At 37.3% G+C, this 16,548-nt stretch overlaps 1 protein-coding gene across 2 annotated transcripts in view; it reads right to left on the bottom strand.

Moving 5' to 3' along the window:
• Positions 1-6,385: 6,385 nt before the first annotated feature.
• The window catches only part of LOC101245924 (uncharacterized), a 31,774-nt gene continuing 21,611 nt past the window's right edge, over positions 6,386-16,548 (bottom strand). Inside the window, exons 14-17 of one of the 2 annotated variants that reach the window (XM_004251957.5) lie at positions 12,531-12,803; positions 12,320-12,454; positions 12,055-12,233; positions 6,386-6,677 (exon numbers count right to left, since the gene is read on the bottom strand). In XM_004251957.5, coding sequence (XP_004252005.1) covers positions 6,611-6,677; positions 12,055-12,233; positions 12,320-12,454; positions 12,531-12,803 — 654 coding nt within the window. In that variant the 3' untranslated portion in view covers positions 6,386-6,610. The remainder of the gene's footprint in view (positions 6,678-12,054; positions 12,234-12,319; positions 12,455-12,530; positions 12,804-16,548) is intronic. The other variant, XM_010315708.4, reaches the window with a different exon arrangement.

The following is a 16,548-nucleotide window of genomic DNA, read 5'->3' as shown; positions in this document are numbered from 1 at the left end:
ACAACCCGGCCACAGATGAGATTCGTGAAGAGACGGCTTAGATGAGAACTGAGCTTGGGTTGGTATTAAAGCATGTCACTGGGGGTGCAGAAAAGATAAATGTAGTCAACTACTTGTCGAAACCACCACCACCAAATGATGAATATTATTATGAAGAGGATTTCTATGTGGCAAATGAGCAGACAGGGGGTTTCCGACGGAGTGCCCAAGGCTCTACTCAGGAGAATTGGCGCCAAGGTCAAGGAAACCAAGGTCGGATCTATGGTAACTATAACCGTGAGGGTCATTATGTTCGAGAATGAAATTACAACCGCGACAACAACTTCAATAGGGGTAACTATGGTAACAAAATTGATAGCAATGGGCCATATGTCCCTCCTCAAAATCGTGAAGTTACTCCTAGGATGGTGGAAATAGTATGGCCCGAGTTGAGGATATGTTCCACAAAATGATGAGGAGGTTCGATGCTAATGATGAGCATATTAAAGAGTTAAGGAGTGATTTAGCGGGTATTGGGAAGAAAGTCGATACACATGCAATATCAATTAAGCAGATTGAGTTGCAAATGGCCCAATTATTTGTGACTGTGAACACACGGCAACCGAGCACTCTTCCTAGCAACACTGTCCAAAATCTGAAAAATGACAGACACTGTATGGCAATCATTATTGTGTGGTAAGCAGGACATTGACCCACCTATGCCTTCTAAGGAGAAAAAGGTGATAAAAGATAATGATAAGGTGATAGAGGGTAGTGGTGAAGTAGAAGATAACACTGGAAAAGATGTTAAAGTGCCTATAAGGGTAATTTCCATGCCTATACCACCACCACCCTTTCCTCAGAGATTAGTGAAAAAGAGCGATGATGGTAAATATCGGCATTTTATAACAATGTTGAAGCAGCTTTCTATCGATGTCCCTTTGGTAGAAGCTCTAGAACAAATGCCAGGTTATCCGAAGTTTATGAAAGATCTGGTTACAAAGAAAAGATCGGTCACTTTCGAGGGTGATGATAGAATGCAACATTGTAGTGCTATTGCTACAAGATCTCTCGTACAAAAGAAAGAAGATCCGGGCGCGTTCACTATTCCTTGTACAGACGGGTCATTACATTTTGCGAAAGCATTATGTGATCTTGGGGCAAGCATAAATCTCATGCCCCTCTCGATTTACAAGAAGTTGGGTTTGGGTGACCCAAAGCCCACTTCCATGTGGCTACTGATGGCCGATCAAACAGTGAAAAGGCTTATAGGGATACTCCACGATGTGCTAGTAAAAGTGGAGTCATTCATATTTCCGACAGATTTTGTTAGTCTTGATTGTGAAGTCAATTTTGGAATACCCATTATTCTTGGGAGGCCATTTCTTGCTACGGGTAGAGCCTTAGTTTATATGGAAAAGGGGCAGATGAAATTTCGGTTGAAAAATGAAGAAGCGACCTTCAACATTTGTAGGTCCATGAGACAGAGTGGTGAGCTCCAAAGAAAAGATGAAGAAGGATTATGACATAAAAAGTGAAAAACAAGAGTTTATGGTTGGGGATTTGGTGCTTTTAGACTATTCTAGGTTGTGTTGGCTTCCGCGCAAGATCAAGTCCAAATGGACGGGACCTTACTTGATTACCCAATTATTCTTTCATGGAGCAGTTGAGTTAGAAACCAAGGAGGGAGTGCGGTTTAAGGTGAACGGAGAACGAATAAAACTCTATTTTGGGCATACTGAATACGCAAATGAAGTGATCCAGGCATACCATCTTGATGAAGCATGAGTAATCAAGTGTCCTCAGTCGTGTCGTACTGTTAAATCAGGCGCTTGTTGGGAGGCAACCCAATACTTATAGTTTTTCTTTCTAGTAATGGTAGCATTTTCTACAAATGGGTTTTAAATTTGAAGGCACATCACCAGGAAATTCTGCAGAAATTCATTCTGCAATAGTCACTGACAGACCCATCGACGGCCCATCACGAACGCGACGGACCATCGCATGAATCCATCGTGCCATGTACGTCTTTCAGTTATTTTCAAAAATAGGGAACACGCGACGGAACCAATAATGAACCATGGCAATTGCAACGAACCTTCGTTGGGGACTCATCGCGTCATTAATGAGTGTACCCGACCCGGTTGGGAACTTTTAAAAAGTTTCAACATATAAAAAAACCCCACCCCTTCATTTGAACAATTTCTTTCCCTCTTTCTCCCGTTCCCTCCCTTTTAAACTTCCCACTTCCTACGTCTCTTTCAACTGATCATTTTTCCAAATTCCCCAATTCCTAAAATCCACTCTTTACTAGTCGGAGTCTGCTGCTGTGGTTCTCTTCTTGATCACCAAGTACCTTCCTCGCTTGTTTTTCTCAAATTCTCAGGTATGTGTCTCTGATTTCTACCCATTTACATTGCCTTTTTGTTTATCAATTAGTATTAGCCTATTTCTTATTAATGGGTTCATTCCTTAATACAAATTTTGTCTGACCTAGGTTGAGAATCCTCAAAATTGCCTTGTTAAAACTCTAGAAATAGGTGCTTTAGCATTGCTAGTTTACTAGGTATTTGGGTTAGACATGTAGTTTAAACACTAAAAAATTCCATTTGGGTCATAGGGGATGATTAAGGCATCCCCAGTTCTGTCACTGAATGACAGAACGAGACCCCGATGACGGACCGTCGTACCCACGACGGACCGTCATAGGGTCCGTCCCAACATCCCTAACACCCCACTGTCCAATTTTCTCCAAGTGTCCTCCAATGGACACATGCGACGGACCGTCATTCCCACGACGGTCCGTCCTGCACAATCCTTCTAGTTGTCAGAGACCCTATTCCTAAGGGTCTCTCACTTTTTCTAAGTGTCCTCTTACGGACATATACGACGGACCGTCATACCCTCAACTGTCCGCCTACACAACCGTTCTGGTTGTCAGAGACCCTGTTCCTAAGGGTCTCCAACTTTTTCCAAGTGTCCTCTGACGGACACCTATGATGGATCGTCATACCCTCGATGGTCCGTCCTGTACAAACCGTCATGATAGTCAGAGACCCCTCTCCTAAAGGTCCTCATACTTGTTCTAAGTGTCCCACGACGGGCATCGACGACGGACCGTCATCATCACAACAGTCCGTCCTGCTTATCCGTCATAACTGTCAAAGACTTTCCTTCAGGGGTCTCTACATAAACATAGTTTAAGTAAGACATAACGGTCCATCGTACTCACGATGAGCCGTCACCTGGTCCGTCGTGTTTCAATGTTACTATAGAAATGTCATTACATCTTGACTCTTTTATTTATTTTGTGTCATTTTGCTTGTCTTGGTTATTAGACACTTTTATGTTAGATTCTTTGTGAGGAGATTATTTTGATTATTACACTTTGGTTTATTACACTTTTCTCTGGAGTTGATTGTTGGTGATTTTGTCGATTAATCAAGTAAATTTTTGAATTTTATTCGTTCTCATCGAAGTAAGTGCATGAATTGTTATATCATATATATGAATATTGTGATTATGACTATGGGTAACTAAACTCCATAACTAGGGTTGTAAAACCATGGGGAAATAAAAAGATAAAATCAAACTAAAATAAAAATTCTAGAATAGTGTCTTGCATGTATTGATATTCTTTCGCTTAGACGTCTTTTTAACAGATGACCAACGTTAGAACTCGCCTTAATGCTACTTGCCGGACCAAGGAGGTAGATTATAGGAAAAGAATTATCAACATAGATTAAGTGTATACTATCGAATAGGCTAGTATTGATTGTTACGAGGTAATAACTTAGTCAAATATCGAATACAATGCTTAATATGAGGTAAAGGTAAGGGTTAGTATAGCAATACACGTAGCCGGACCAAGGTGCGGAGTAAAATTTTCTAGATGCCGGACCAAGGATTTAGAAATATATAACTTATCACTTTGCATGCAAGATACTAGGAAAGAATTGTTATAGTTAGAATTCTCAAATTAGGAACCTATGAGGAACACGTAAACCCTAGTTACTTTTATTAATTGATTAAATTTCAACATTTGAATATGCTAGTTGTCTCTTTTAATTTAGCTAGTTATTTTCATTCATTTAGAAATAAAAAAAAACCCTTTTATTGTCTTTGTTTTCCAAGGAAATAATTGACTAAATAGTAGTAATAATAGATTGAAGTTAAGTCTGAACTATTTTCCTCGTGGGAACGATCCTAACCTCATTAGTTGGGTTCTTTACCTGATACGACCGCTTTACTTCTTATTTGAGAAGTAAGTTTGAGCGTATCAGAAGGTGAAATAAGTTATGAGAGTATTCATTATACATGGATTAAAATAATAAATTACATATTTATCCTTCATTTTTTTCGTACTTATTTTATTTCTAAACAATAATGTATATTCATTTACAAAATTAAGGACTTACATATCTTCTTTTTGAAAAAAGGCACTTAGTCTATTTCTATAACTTGCAGTAAAGTTAATTATATCCCACCACCCACCCACCCACAACAAAAAAAACGACCCCTAGGGTATTTTTGCTATTCGTCGTTTTTACAATCCCTCCCCACCCCCCGAGGGACTGGTTGCATTTTGTATATTTTGGATACGGCTTGTTTATAAGCATGTATTTTTTATAGTTTCTGGTTTTTTTAAAAATATATATATTAATTTGTAAATAAATATTCAATAAGTAATAATTTATGTAATATAATTTCTACATAACTAAATCCTACATAAATAATAGAGCAACTTTCACATATAGCAAACATAAAATTTATACGTATGTTATAGCAAAGTTTGTATAATTATGTTCCATAGAAAACAGAAATATGTATATTTCGCTGTACACATACAAAAAAAATTGTTGTATAATTCTCTCAATAAATATACAAACAAACCATAATTCACTATGCATATACAAAAGAAAGCAGTTGTATACAAATCAATTGTATAATTTTTGTATGCACAAAACGAGAAAGAGAGAAAAACAAAAGAAAATTGGGCTGAAAATATTTGTATTGTATAATTATAAGTGTATAGGATGAAGATATATGTATTTGCATGTATATATACAATTTTCTCTCGCTTTATATAAACAGAAACACAATTTATACATTTTGCTTCTGTTTGTACAAGTGATAGAGGAAAGGGTGGTGACAGAAATCTGGAAGAGTGGCGAGCAATATCTCGCACAGGGGAGAGAGGAAAACGAAAATATATGTATATATATAAAAAAAAATTCGCTTTATACAAACACAAACGCATTTTATACACTTGTGTTTCTATAAAAGCGAGAGGGAGCGAGCGAGAGGAAACTGACGAGCGAGAGTTTGAGGGAGAGAGCTGATTGACAAACAATTTGCTACAAGGCGCAATTAAATCAAAGTGTGATTATAACATTTAATTTAATTTATTAGTTTCCCATTATATAAATACATGCATAACTCTAACAAGTAATCAAATGACCCCTAAGTTGTTAGAAGTGAGTAGTACTCATCCATGCACCACAAGTTGCTTAGTTAGTAATGCCAAAGTTGTATTATCTTCTCTTCAAAATTGGACAAGGGTTAAAAGATATCACCTTTCACAAAGCAAAATAATTGAAGGACAAATAAGACCAAACACACTTATTCTTTCTTCAACTTTGTGATTGAGTTGTTTATCAGTCCCAAATCCATCATAACCGTTTTTCCCTCTCTATCATGGTGACGTGAAGTTCATGCTTCTGCATATTTCAACCACTCAACAACGGCTTACAAAATGGCTATAGACAATAATAGACAGTGTATAATTTGAACAATGCTCACAGAGACTAAAGAGCCGTTTTGTATTAGCCTTGTTTATTACTAGTACCTTATTTGGTATTCTTTTCCAAACTATGTACAACTCATGCTTGCATTAGTTATAAACTCTATTATGCATTAAGGTGTGTATTGCTAATATCATGGATTTCTAGATATTAGCAATACAATGCTTTTAATGCACGCATTAACACAATCAAAAACTCAACTGCCCTCAATACCTTTATATATATATATATATATATATATATATATATATATATATATATATATATATATATATATATATATATATATATCTTATAGTGAAGGGCATCTTTGCAAATAAAATTTCTAATGCAATACATTTTCTATTTTCAATGCATAGAAATATCTATACATAATTAATGCAAGCATAACTAATACATACAAGCAATGTAAGCATTACTAGTACACTATATTTTACATTATTTTTACACTACCAAACGACCCCTTTAATGTGTATTTGAAACGTTCAAACAGACAGTGGCACTATGTTTCCATTTTATGTGGCGCTATGTTCATATGCAACTTCCTATATTTGCATCAATCTAACTTTCGACCTTCTGAACCAAAATATGCAAACAAGAGATTAGCTAATGTTTCTATTTCTCTAACGAATCTATAACAGCATGTAGAGAGGTATGTATGAAATTTGAATCCTGATCTCTGCTCGGTTTTTTTAAATGAAGGCGTCTAAAGCATCAAACTAGACACGCCTTCGAAACATATAAACTACCGTACAAACCATGTAATTTAGACAGCCAAAAGAAAATAGGGCAGATGGAAAAATAAATGTTACAGGTATAAACAAATTCTATACAATGAGCTCATCTTCAAGAAAATTGTACTCAAATGTGAACTCCTGCTTGATCCTCTGGCACCTGAGTACAAGTACAAACATGAACTCAAAGTCATGAAATCAGTTGAAACCACATTGACGTATGCATTTTTACATAAATAGAGGAAATATCAAGAAAACCAAATCGCACGGTCCCATAAGTATTCTCCTTATCTTTATGTCTTTTTTTTCCTTCATCAAGGTGCGAGAGGGGGGAGGGGGGGATAAATACTCCGATTTTGAGCAAAATGAGACCAGCTTCCTTGCGAGTCATGCCGAACTCCTAAATTGTTGTGCCGAACTTCCCAAACCAAGCTTGAGAAGTCTGTTTCAAACCATGGAGTGACCGATGCAGTCTATTTCAAACCATGGAGTGATCGATGCAATCGACATACCAGGCTACTAGATTCATCTCGAGCAACAAAACCAAGTGATTGCTCTCTATAAACATCCTTCTCAAGGTCACCATGGAGAAAAACATTTGTAATGTGCAATTCATAAAGAGGTCAATGGTCAACAGTAGTCATGGATAGGAAAAGATGCACAAATATTATTTTAGCCCAAGGGAGATAAGGTATCGCAATAATCACGCCCATATATCTTAATATACCCATTAGGAACAAGGGGAGCCTTAAGACGATCAATTTGATTGCCTGGACCAACTTTGACAGCATAAACCCGACGACAGTCAGCAATATATTTACCTAAAGGAAGAGGAACAAGCTCCCTAGTAGCACTCACATTTAAAGCATACATCTCATCAGCCATAGCTTGTCCCCTCGCTATCCTAGCTTAGAAAGTGCCTCACTTGTACACTTAAGGATAAAACATAGGACAAAGATGAGACAGGCATAACAGGGTGATTACAGATGGTGATAACTTAAAGAGGTATAAAAGGGGTTAGTATTGCGATCAGACTGTATGCCTTTTCAAGTGCAATTAGCTGACTAGGAGGAGACAAGTTTGTAGAAGGTCTGGGGTCCAATGAAGGACATGAATAATCTGGACTTGATGTTGGACGTGGACCACAAGGGTAAGTCAGGAGTACTGGCACTAGGAACGGTAGATTTCTCAAAAGCAAGTATAGGTAAGACCTTAGAGATATCAAGATAATCAGAAGATATAAAAAGGTTGAAACTAAAAATGTGACATCGACTGACATAAGGTTCAGGCAGCTTAGGTGATTAGCAACAATGCTCTTTTTAAACTCAATAATAACAAAGAAAGACACATTTGAGAGCATAGGAATAATTTATCTTTTCCAAAAGTTATGAACAAAACACGCGTTCCCAAAGACGCAAGGCCGAAAGTGTAGAGGTGACTAAGAGCATGTTTGGACTGGCATAAAGTTGGTCAAAACTACTTGGAAGTCATTTTTAGCTTTTGAAAATGTTTGGCAAAGTTTTTTAAGAAAAGTTACAAACCAAAAGTAGGACGACTCCTACTTTTTTTTTTTTCAACTTAAAAGTCCCTTAAGTTTTGACCCTTTTTTTTATAACTTAAAAGCTACTTTTTTCTAGTCAATCCAAACAGGCTCCAAGGAAACAATATTGAATAAGAAATCTGATTATTGAATGAAAGATGAGGGCATCCAATTAATTATATAGCAAGATGTGAGAACTGCATCGCAAAAAAAGAAAAGAAATAGAGAACATGAGATTGAATGAGAAGAGTGTGAGTAGTCTCTATGTGGTGCCTAGTATTCCAATCAGCTGCCCTATTCTCCCATTCTAATAAATAATTCCTTGGTCAATCATAAATTGTTGAAAGAGGGAGGGGATAAGTATGAGAAGTACGAAAAGAAACATCAAATTGATTTTGTACTTCAGCACAAAAGCTCTTGAATATAGAAAACAACTCAGAACGACCCTAAGGTTGAACCAACTCTACCAGGACCCCAAATAACAAAATGAACTAATGAAAATTAGATTCTACACGACTCTCAACACTGTGGAAAGTTAGTTCGAGTGTGTTACCCAGGTTGACACAACTCACAATCTAATATGGATGGACTAGACAAAATAGGCAGCATCTTTTGGACATGAAGTGGAAATTAGAAGAGGTAAGATATGGAGAGAGGCCTTGTGATTAACTCTTACACATGTCGTTTGTCCCCTACTAAGATCCTACATAACAAAAGAATCATCAAGAAATACTATTGACAAATTTAGGACATGAGTCAAATCACTAACAGACACAAGATTAAAAGGACAATCAGGGACATAAATATAGGGTTTAGAGTGACATGATAGGGGATTAGTCTATCCAGCTTCTTTTGTGTTTGTTTGAATCCATTGGCTACAGTAACAGCTGGTAGCGGGAAGAGACTGAATAAATAATATTTGACGAAATTGATCTATCCCAAGAAATATATCAGATGCACCAGAGTACATGACCCACGGTCCAAGGGTATTAGACTATGGATGACAAGCAAAGGAATCATCAATATACCAGTTGATTACTTGTAGTGTTAGTATGAGCAACATTGAGCATTGTTGGGTGGTCGATCAGGCAGAGAATACTATACTTCATGAGTGCGTCCAAACCTATTAACTACACTTGGGTCAAAACCTTCCAAAATGACCTCTTCATAGACACTATACGACTTGGAATATTCGATTTTATGATCCTTTCATTAAGGCTGCTGAAGAAATTGCAAGATTTGATTTTTCAACTCCATCCTTTTGGAGCCAAAACTATCAAACCAAGAATACATAATCACAAATACAATGGAGAAGGCTGTCGAAAGTGCAAAAGATCTGAAATTTGTCTTGAAAGTTGCCTGAAACCTAACTAACTGGTCTGAATCTGACAACACCAGAAAAAACGAGAAATATGATGAGATCTATAAATCAAGTTGTTGAAACTATCAGAAATGGCTGCGCTTAGGTAGAATCACCAAGCAAGTACAAATAACCAAAAAGCAGAGACTGAAGTCACCAGAAAACTCGCTGAAAGAGGTTATAGGATATTCTCAGTGTTTTGGGAAGCGAGAAGCGGAAAAAAAGGACGAGGGCTTGCTTCACAGAAGTGAGAAGCATGAAGCGAAGCTCGCGCTTTTTTTAAAAAAAGCGACATTTAGTATAAAAATAAAAAAATATTAAATAACTAAATAGAGGTAATATAGTCTTAGATTGAAAGAAATTACATAGGCAAAAATACTCATAAGTCATAACATATAAAGCAAAAAATCAAAAACATAATTAAATCACAAAGATTCAAACTCCTATTCTTCAACAAGGCTGCTAGACTGATTACAAAATTTTTAAAAAAAAAAAACAACAAAAGAATTGAAAAAAAAAACACAGGAGGCAGCAGTCATTAATTAAAAATAGAGCAGGCAGCAGAGATGAAGAAAGAAGAGAAGAAGAAGAAAAAACTAGAGTAGTCGAAACTCAGAGAGATGAAGAGATGAAGCACAGGTGAAGATTGTATATTTCAGGAGAAAAGAAACTCATAGAGATGAACTAATAAACATTAACTAAAAAGAGATGAACAAAAAGTTACCTGCAGCGCGGTCGAGGTTGAAGAGAGAGACAGCCTCAGTCGAGATCGTCAGGAGAGAAAGAAGGAAAAGAAGTATTGTGAAAGAAGAGTCGCGAGGAGAAAAAGAAGGGAAAGAGTCGTGAAAGAAGAGTCGTGAGGAGAGAGAAGGTTATATTTCAGATTATTTTTTAAAAAAAACCTAGTTTTTTTAAAAAAACCCATAATTGTCGCTTTTTTTTTTATAAAAAGCGCGCTTTATTGCGCTTTCGCCTTAGGGTCGCTTCTCGCTTCTTCATCTGAAGCGAGAGCTTTTTTCAGATTGCCTCGCCTCAAGATAAAAAAGTGCACAAGGGTCACCTCGCTTTGAAGCGCGCTTTTCACAACACTGGATATTCTAAGAAAATATGGATTGGGTCAAAATCACTGGATGGCCATTGTAGAAGAAGAATGCGGCTTGAAAACACATCGGAAAACAAAGAGCCTCTCCGCAATAGTCACTGAAATCTGGCAAAAAAGATCGTTGGAATGTGGTGGAATCGGGATGGATACCCTCCGAATCAGATACCAAACACCATTGTGGAGGAAAAATGGTCGAAAGTTAGCTGGAATAACTCGCACCGGCGCGTGAACTCATGCATCCACCGGAACCCTAGTGTCTGCTGTCGCGTGACGTATCTGCTGCCAGAAAACATGACTAGAGTTTGGTCGCCGGAGCTGACACAAATCACTTATGATACCATGTGAGGAATAAAGACTCGGAAGACATTATTAAGATGCATTGACTACATTATTACACTAAGCTCTGTTTATATACACTACGTTACACTTGTTTTCCACGTAGGAGACTATATACAATCCTATTCTTATTCTAGGATAAAAGAAGCGATCATTCCTAGAAGAGCTGATGGATGCGAGTGACTAGGAGCAGAAAAGAATAATGTTTAACCAAAAAGGAGAAAGTCTATAAGCCTTAATAAAGCTCTGAGTCAGGAGTGCCTTTACAATGAGAGTTCCAAAAAGATATCTTATTATACAGATAGAGCCCTGTTTTTTAGAATGGTGTTCCCAAAGTAAAAGAAAAGAATGCATCAAAGATGCAAGAAACCAAAAACCAGAAACTTACAAAAACTTACTGGTTAAAAGATCATCTGGATTGATTGCCAGTTCGCCACTTAAAAAAGGGAGGACCCCAAATATATGGGGAAAAATGTGTAGAAGAAGAAAATGAAGATCAACTATCAGGCAGGGAACTAAGCGTCAATCTTGAGAAAGAGATGGAATAAAAAAACACTTTTAAGTCTAAGATGAAAAAATGTATCCATACTTGAAAGTCTCCTAAGTTCATTTTATTTTAATCTATTCCCTATCAAGAATCAAATGAGCAAAAGGCCGCCTGTTCTAATTTAAGTTGCCTTACAGGGAGAGATGGAGAATCATCCCAGCTTGTATTTGGTGGTCAACGTGGAAAGAAAGGAACCTTAGATGTCATCAGAACAAGAGCAACACTATTCAGAAGATGAATAAATGAATTGTCTTGTGTTGTTTCATTTTGGGTGTAAACAGGAGTATATGGAAGATCTAGAATCAGTTATGAATATCATAGGATCACTGTAATTTTTGTCATAGGATTGAAGATCTTCAGTTATACTCCCTTTAATCTGTAATTAGGAATCTGTGACATGTGGCAGGTTTTGATTTTTTGGAAATAGAAATACAAATCATTACCTTCTCAAAAAAAAAATTAAGTTGCCTTCCCTCCATTTGAGTAAACCAAATGGAATATTTAACACATCTTACCTCCATTAAAACAAACAAACCAAATATAGACAGTAGCATAGGCTTGTTATTTTAATTCACATAAAAGTCGTTCATTTGAATATCAAAACAGAAGCATTTTGGAATACAGTAATCAAATCGAAGAAATAGTGGCGTACCATCCATGTTGTTCATCATTGGCTATGTGGAAATCAAAGTAGACATATGTTCCCTGTTCAAAGTCATCAGTGGCAACAGTTGGCTCCTCATGCCGCTGAAACCATGTGTTATACTTTCTGTGATACCTCCAAGACTGTTTCTTCAACTCCTTCGCAGCCAGGTACTGCTGATAAGTATTCTGCAGAGGGTAATCAAAGAACAAGATAAATATGATCTCTAAGATTGGAAAAGAGCATCAAAACCCAACGCCAATTACAGTTGCACCTGTTGGTAGTAAAATGCAAAGAACAGAGTGTCTGTGCCATAGTTATCAGCTCCAAGTCTTTCCCAGAAGCCAGGATTGTTGACAATGGGAGCCTGTACTTGGGGATAGCTTGAAGGGGTAACTGCAGGGTGCCTCTGAAGCAACAGCAAAAGATTAATTCATATCAATTTATTTATCAAGTTGCACAGTGTATGAAGTATTGAAGTTTACCGGTGTGTAGCTCTTTGCTCGTTCAGAATCTTTGGCCAGAGGAAGTTTGTGAAAGGCAGATTCAAGCATCTGCAAGTTGTATATCTGGTCATGCATTCCTGAAGAATTTGCAGAGGTCACACTCAGGCTATCACCAATTGCTCCGAGGTCAGCAACACTCCTTCGACCAATAACTCCAAGACTTCCAGATGACTGACTGGATTGCAAAGGTTGCCCAGGAGATAGATCTGTATCCCTAGGCCTAGGGGATGCTTCAGCGACCCCTCCCTGCATCTAAGAATCTTTTACAAGTGACTAACAGACTACTATTTGGCCTACAGAAAGAAGAAAAAAGTAAAAAAATAAACAAGACCGTAATGGGTGCATCAATGTCGGTGCTCTTTAAAACAACCTAAGTAGCATCAAATCCGAGACATACTTCATCCTAGCACCTAATTGCTTATCAATCTCATGTCATTAACCATATCCTTTACCATGCCCACATTGCTTGCCTAATCTCAAGCCTAACACATTGAGGAGAAAAAGGAGAGAGAGAGAGAGATCAGAATCCTCAACTTCCTATCAATCACTTGAACTCCCTATTCTAAATCCTCAATCATATTCCTACTTTCATTCCCTCATCCACCCTGACAAAAGAAGCTTATTCATCTGTTAGGGAACACCCAACCACCTAAATTGTACTTTTGGCTACTAACAATGACCTTTTCACCATGAATTATCCTTTCACAACCATCCAAAAGACGACGGACCCATGGAGCCAAACAGTTCTACTAGATGTCAATTGGAAGTGCTTGCTGAAAAACCTTAAAAGGCAACGGGTTCTGGTAACAAATGGGTAAACTGGATAAGATTTTGCATTTCTAATGTCAAATTCTCAGTGCTGATTAATGGCAGTGTCATCAAAGGCGTGCTTTATGTCCGCTCTAAGACAAACTTTTCACTGCTTATGAGCCTCATACGAAGAAGTGACACTAAACAACTAATATTTCACTTTATCATAATTTTTTTCAATTTCTTTGGTCATAAAGGTGTCATTCATGTTTATAATTTTTAGTCTTGGACTAAACAAATATATTTGTATTTTTTTCTCCCTTTGCGCCTTTTTTCATTAAAGCCACGCTTGATTTGCGCTTTGCGTATAAAGCCCCCACAGACCTTAAGAGCTTTTTTGCGCTTTTCGCCTTTGATAACACTGAATTTTAGTGGTGGGCCTAAAGGTATTTTTCAGTCTCAAAGGGGTCTTAGACAAGTGATCATCATATGATTAAGGTTGGAATGGTTGGATCAAAGGCTTTGGATCTTGACACCAAGTGTCATTGAAGGAGTGGAAATATCTCATATTTTGTATGGCCAATGACTCTAGTATTTTGTGTAGCTGATGTGGTACGTATCAAACATCTCGGAGCCATCCTAACTATTTTTGAAGTTTTGACAGGTTTACATGTTAACCGGCAAAAAAGCCTTCTTTATTAGATCAATGATCCAGATTTGCTATCTCCGGCAGGTACCATTGGCTGTCAGGTGGGAGCTCTACCTACAATTTATTTGGGGATGCCTTTGGAGGCTAAAAACTGTTCTGTCGAAATCTGGAATGAGGTTACATAAAGGTGTGACAAAAATTTGTCAAGGTGGAAATCCCAGTATCTTTCTCTAGGTTGGGGATTAACTCTCGTTAATTCAGTTTTAGATGTTCTTCCTACTTACAAAATGTCTCTTTCAATTACTCAAAGGGATCAAGAAAAATGACAGATTGAGAAGAGACTTTCTTTGGCAAGGCAACAAAGAGAAGAAAAGCAATAATCTAGTTAAATAGGAGGTGATAACCTTGACCAAGAAACATGGTGGTTTGGGCATAAAGAACCTGAGTCTGCATAATAGAAGTCTGCTACAAAAATGGCATTGGAGGTTCAATAATGAGGACAGTGCAATGTGGAGGAAATTCATATCCCAGAAATATGGAATGCTGAACGCCTGAACCTGTGAACCACAAATAATGTTAACAGTCCCTATTGTAGTAGTGTGGGGAGAACCATCATAACCAATGGCAAAATTACTGGAAATGTGTAGATTATTGTGGGACATGGAGGAAAAACTGATTTTGAGCTGATCACTGGATTGGTGGAGCAATCTGAAGTCTATGTTTCCAATTTTTTATCCTAGAAGTCTCCAACAGCATGAAATGATCAAGCAAATGTGGAGTCAACTAGGGTGGAATATAATCTTTAGAGAGCTCTTAATGACTGGGAAGTAGAGGGTTTCGTCACACTAAGTCCAATATTGGGAACTTTTGGCGGACGCACTGAATCTAGACAGACTCAGATGGAAACGAAACAGTAAATGGACCTTCTCAGTAAAGTCAGTGTATTGGCAGTTGAAGCAAAGAGGTCCTGTAAAGGACAAATGGCCTTGGAAACAAGTCTGGAAAGTAAATCCCTCTGAAGGTGTCATTTTTTGTCTTGTTGCCAATTAGGACAGCTTACCTAACTGTAGATAAGCTACAAAGAAGAGATCTTCAGATTTGTTCAAGATGTCTTTTGTGTGAACAAGAGGGTGAAAACAATGAAGACTTAATACAGTGCAGGACAGCTATCAATCTGTGACACATGTTTTTTCGTATTTCACTATTTTGGGAATAATTTGGGTAACCTAGTTCTATCTTGACACTGCTGAACAATTGGTGGAGTATTGAAAATAGAGGTGGGGAGGACGACTGGTGGAAGATCATTCCTACGTGCATTTGGTGGACAGTGTAAAAAGAAAGAAATGGTTAACATTTTAAAGCCCCAACAGTTCTATCTAGAAACTTAGAATGAATTGTCTTAGCTTGTCCTTTTTTGGTTTAAACAATGTGTATAGGGTTCTGGGGAGCACTCTTTTGATGCTTGTAAAGTTTCCAACTTAGCACCTTTTCTGGGGTGGCTAAGCTTCTTTTTTTTTTTGGAAATTGGTAATTTCATATAATTCCCACAAACAGTACTTAGGTTGTGCTGAAAACTATATTTACAAAGTTACTTCAAAATCCTGCTAACTCCTACCCAAATTGATTCTAGAACATCAATTATGGAGATAGTGTCATTTGAATATGTTTGGTTACACCGAAAACATAGTAACAAAAGGCAGTGCAGCTTAATCTTTTGCATACTACTCTCTATGCTATCAAAACATCTAGTGTTCCTCTCGTTCCAAATTGTCCAAGCAGATACAAGCACTTCATCTATCTCTGTTTTTTGCTTGTATACTAGCTTCCTCCCAACCCTGGATTTTACTGAATACAACTATTGCATGTCTCAAAAAAATAAAAAAGTTCTACTAACTCATTCAGCAATAAACTACTTTTGCCTATTAATTCCAAAATATACCACTTCCAGAACTTCAAATTTTACTGAAGCTGCTCAGTCAAACTTGAGTAATAGACAATTAATATATAGAGAAGGGTCAAATATATCACTGTACTATCAGAAATAGTCTAAATATATCCTTCATTTATACTTCCAATCCAAATATACCTTCCGTGTTCAACTTTAGGTTCAAATCTACCCCTCCCATTATACTTTGGCACAAATTTAACTTTAAGGGAGGGACAAATGCCAAGTTCAGAATGAAATGACCCGCCCCCAATTTGAAATACCAAATTTTTAAAAAAAAAAACTAATTATTAAACCCAATCCGACCTAGTTCCTTTACTTTTCATCTTCTTTTTCTCTTTTCTTTAATAGGTTCTATGAGGTCTTCTGTTGTGGCACCCCGCACCCCGCACCCCCCACCCCCTTTGTTCTGAACGTGTGAATTATATGTACATGTACCTTTCTTGTACGCCAGTTAATTTTACGTGTATGTAGCTTCTTTGGATGTGGCTCATTTTATATTTCTGGGTTTGCAAATTGTTTTCTTATGGCAAGCTGCAAGCAGCTGATAGCTACGGTTTCTGTTATATTTCTGATGTTTTGTTCATTTATTAGTGCTTGAATGTAAATGCTGCCAATTTTTTTAGAAAAATTGAAGAAAAAACTGAAATCCA

The sequence above is a fragment of the Solanum lycopersicum genome, chromosome 12, assembly GCF_036512215.1.
Source record: "Solanum lycopersicum chromosome 12, SLM_r2.1".
Lineage (NCBI taxonomy): Eukaryota > Viridiplantae > Streptophyta > Magnoliopsida > Solanales > Solanaceae > Solanum > Solanum lycopersicum.
Note: the sequence above shows the minus strand (reverse complement) of the source record. Positions and strands in the feature narration are given on the sequence as shown.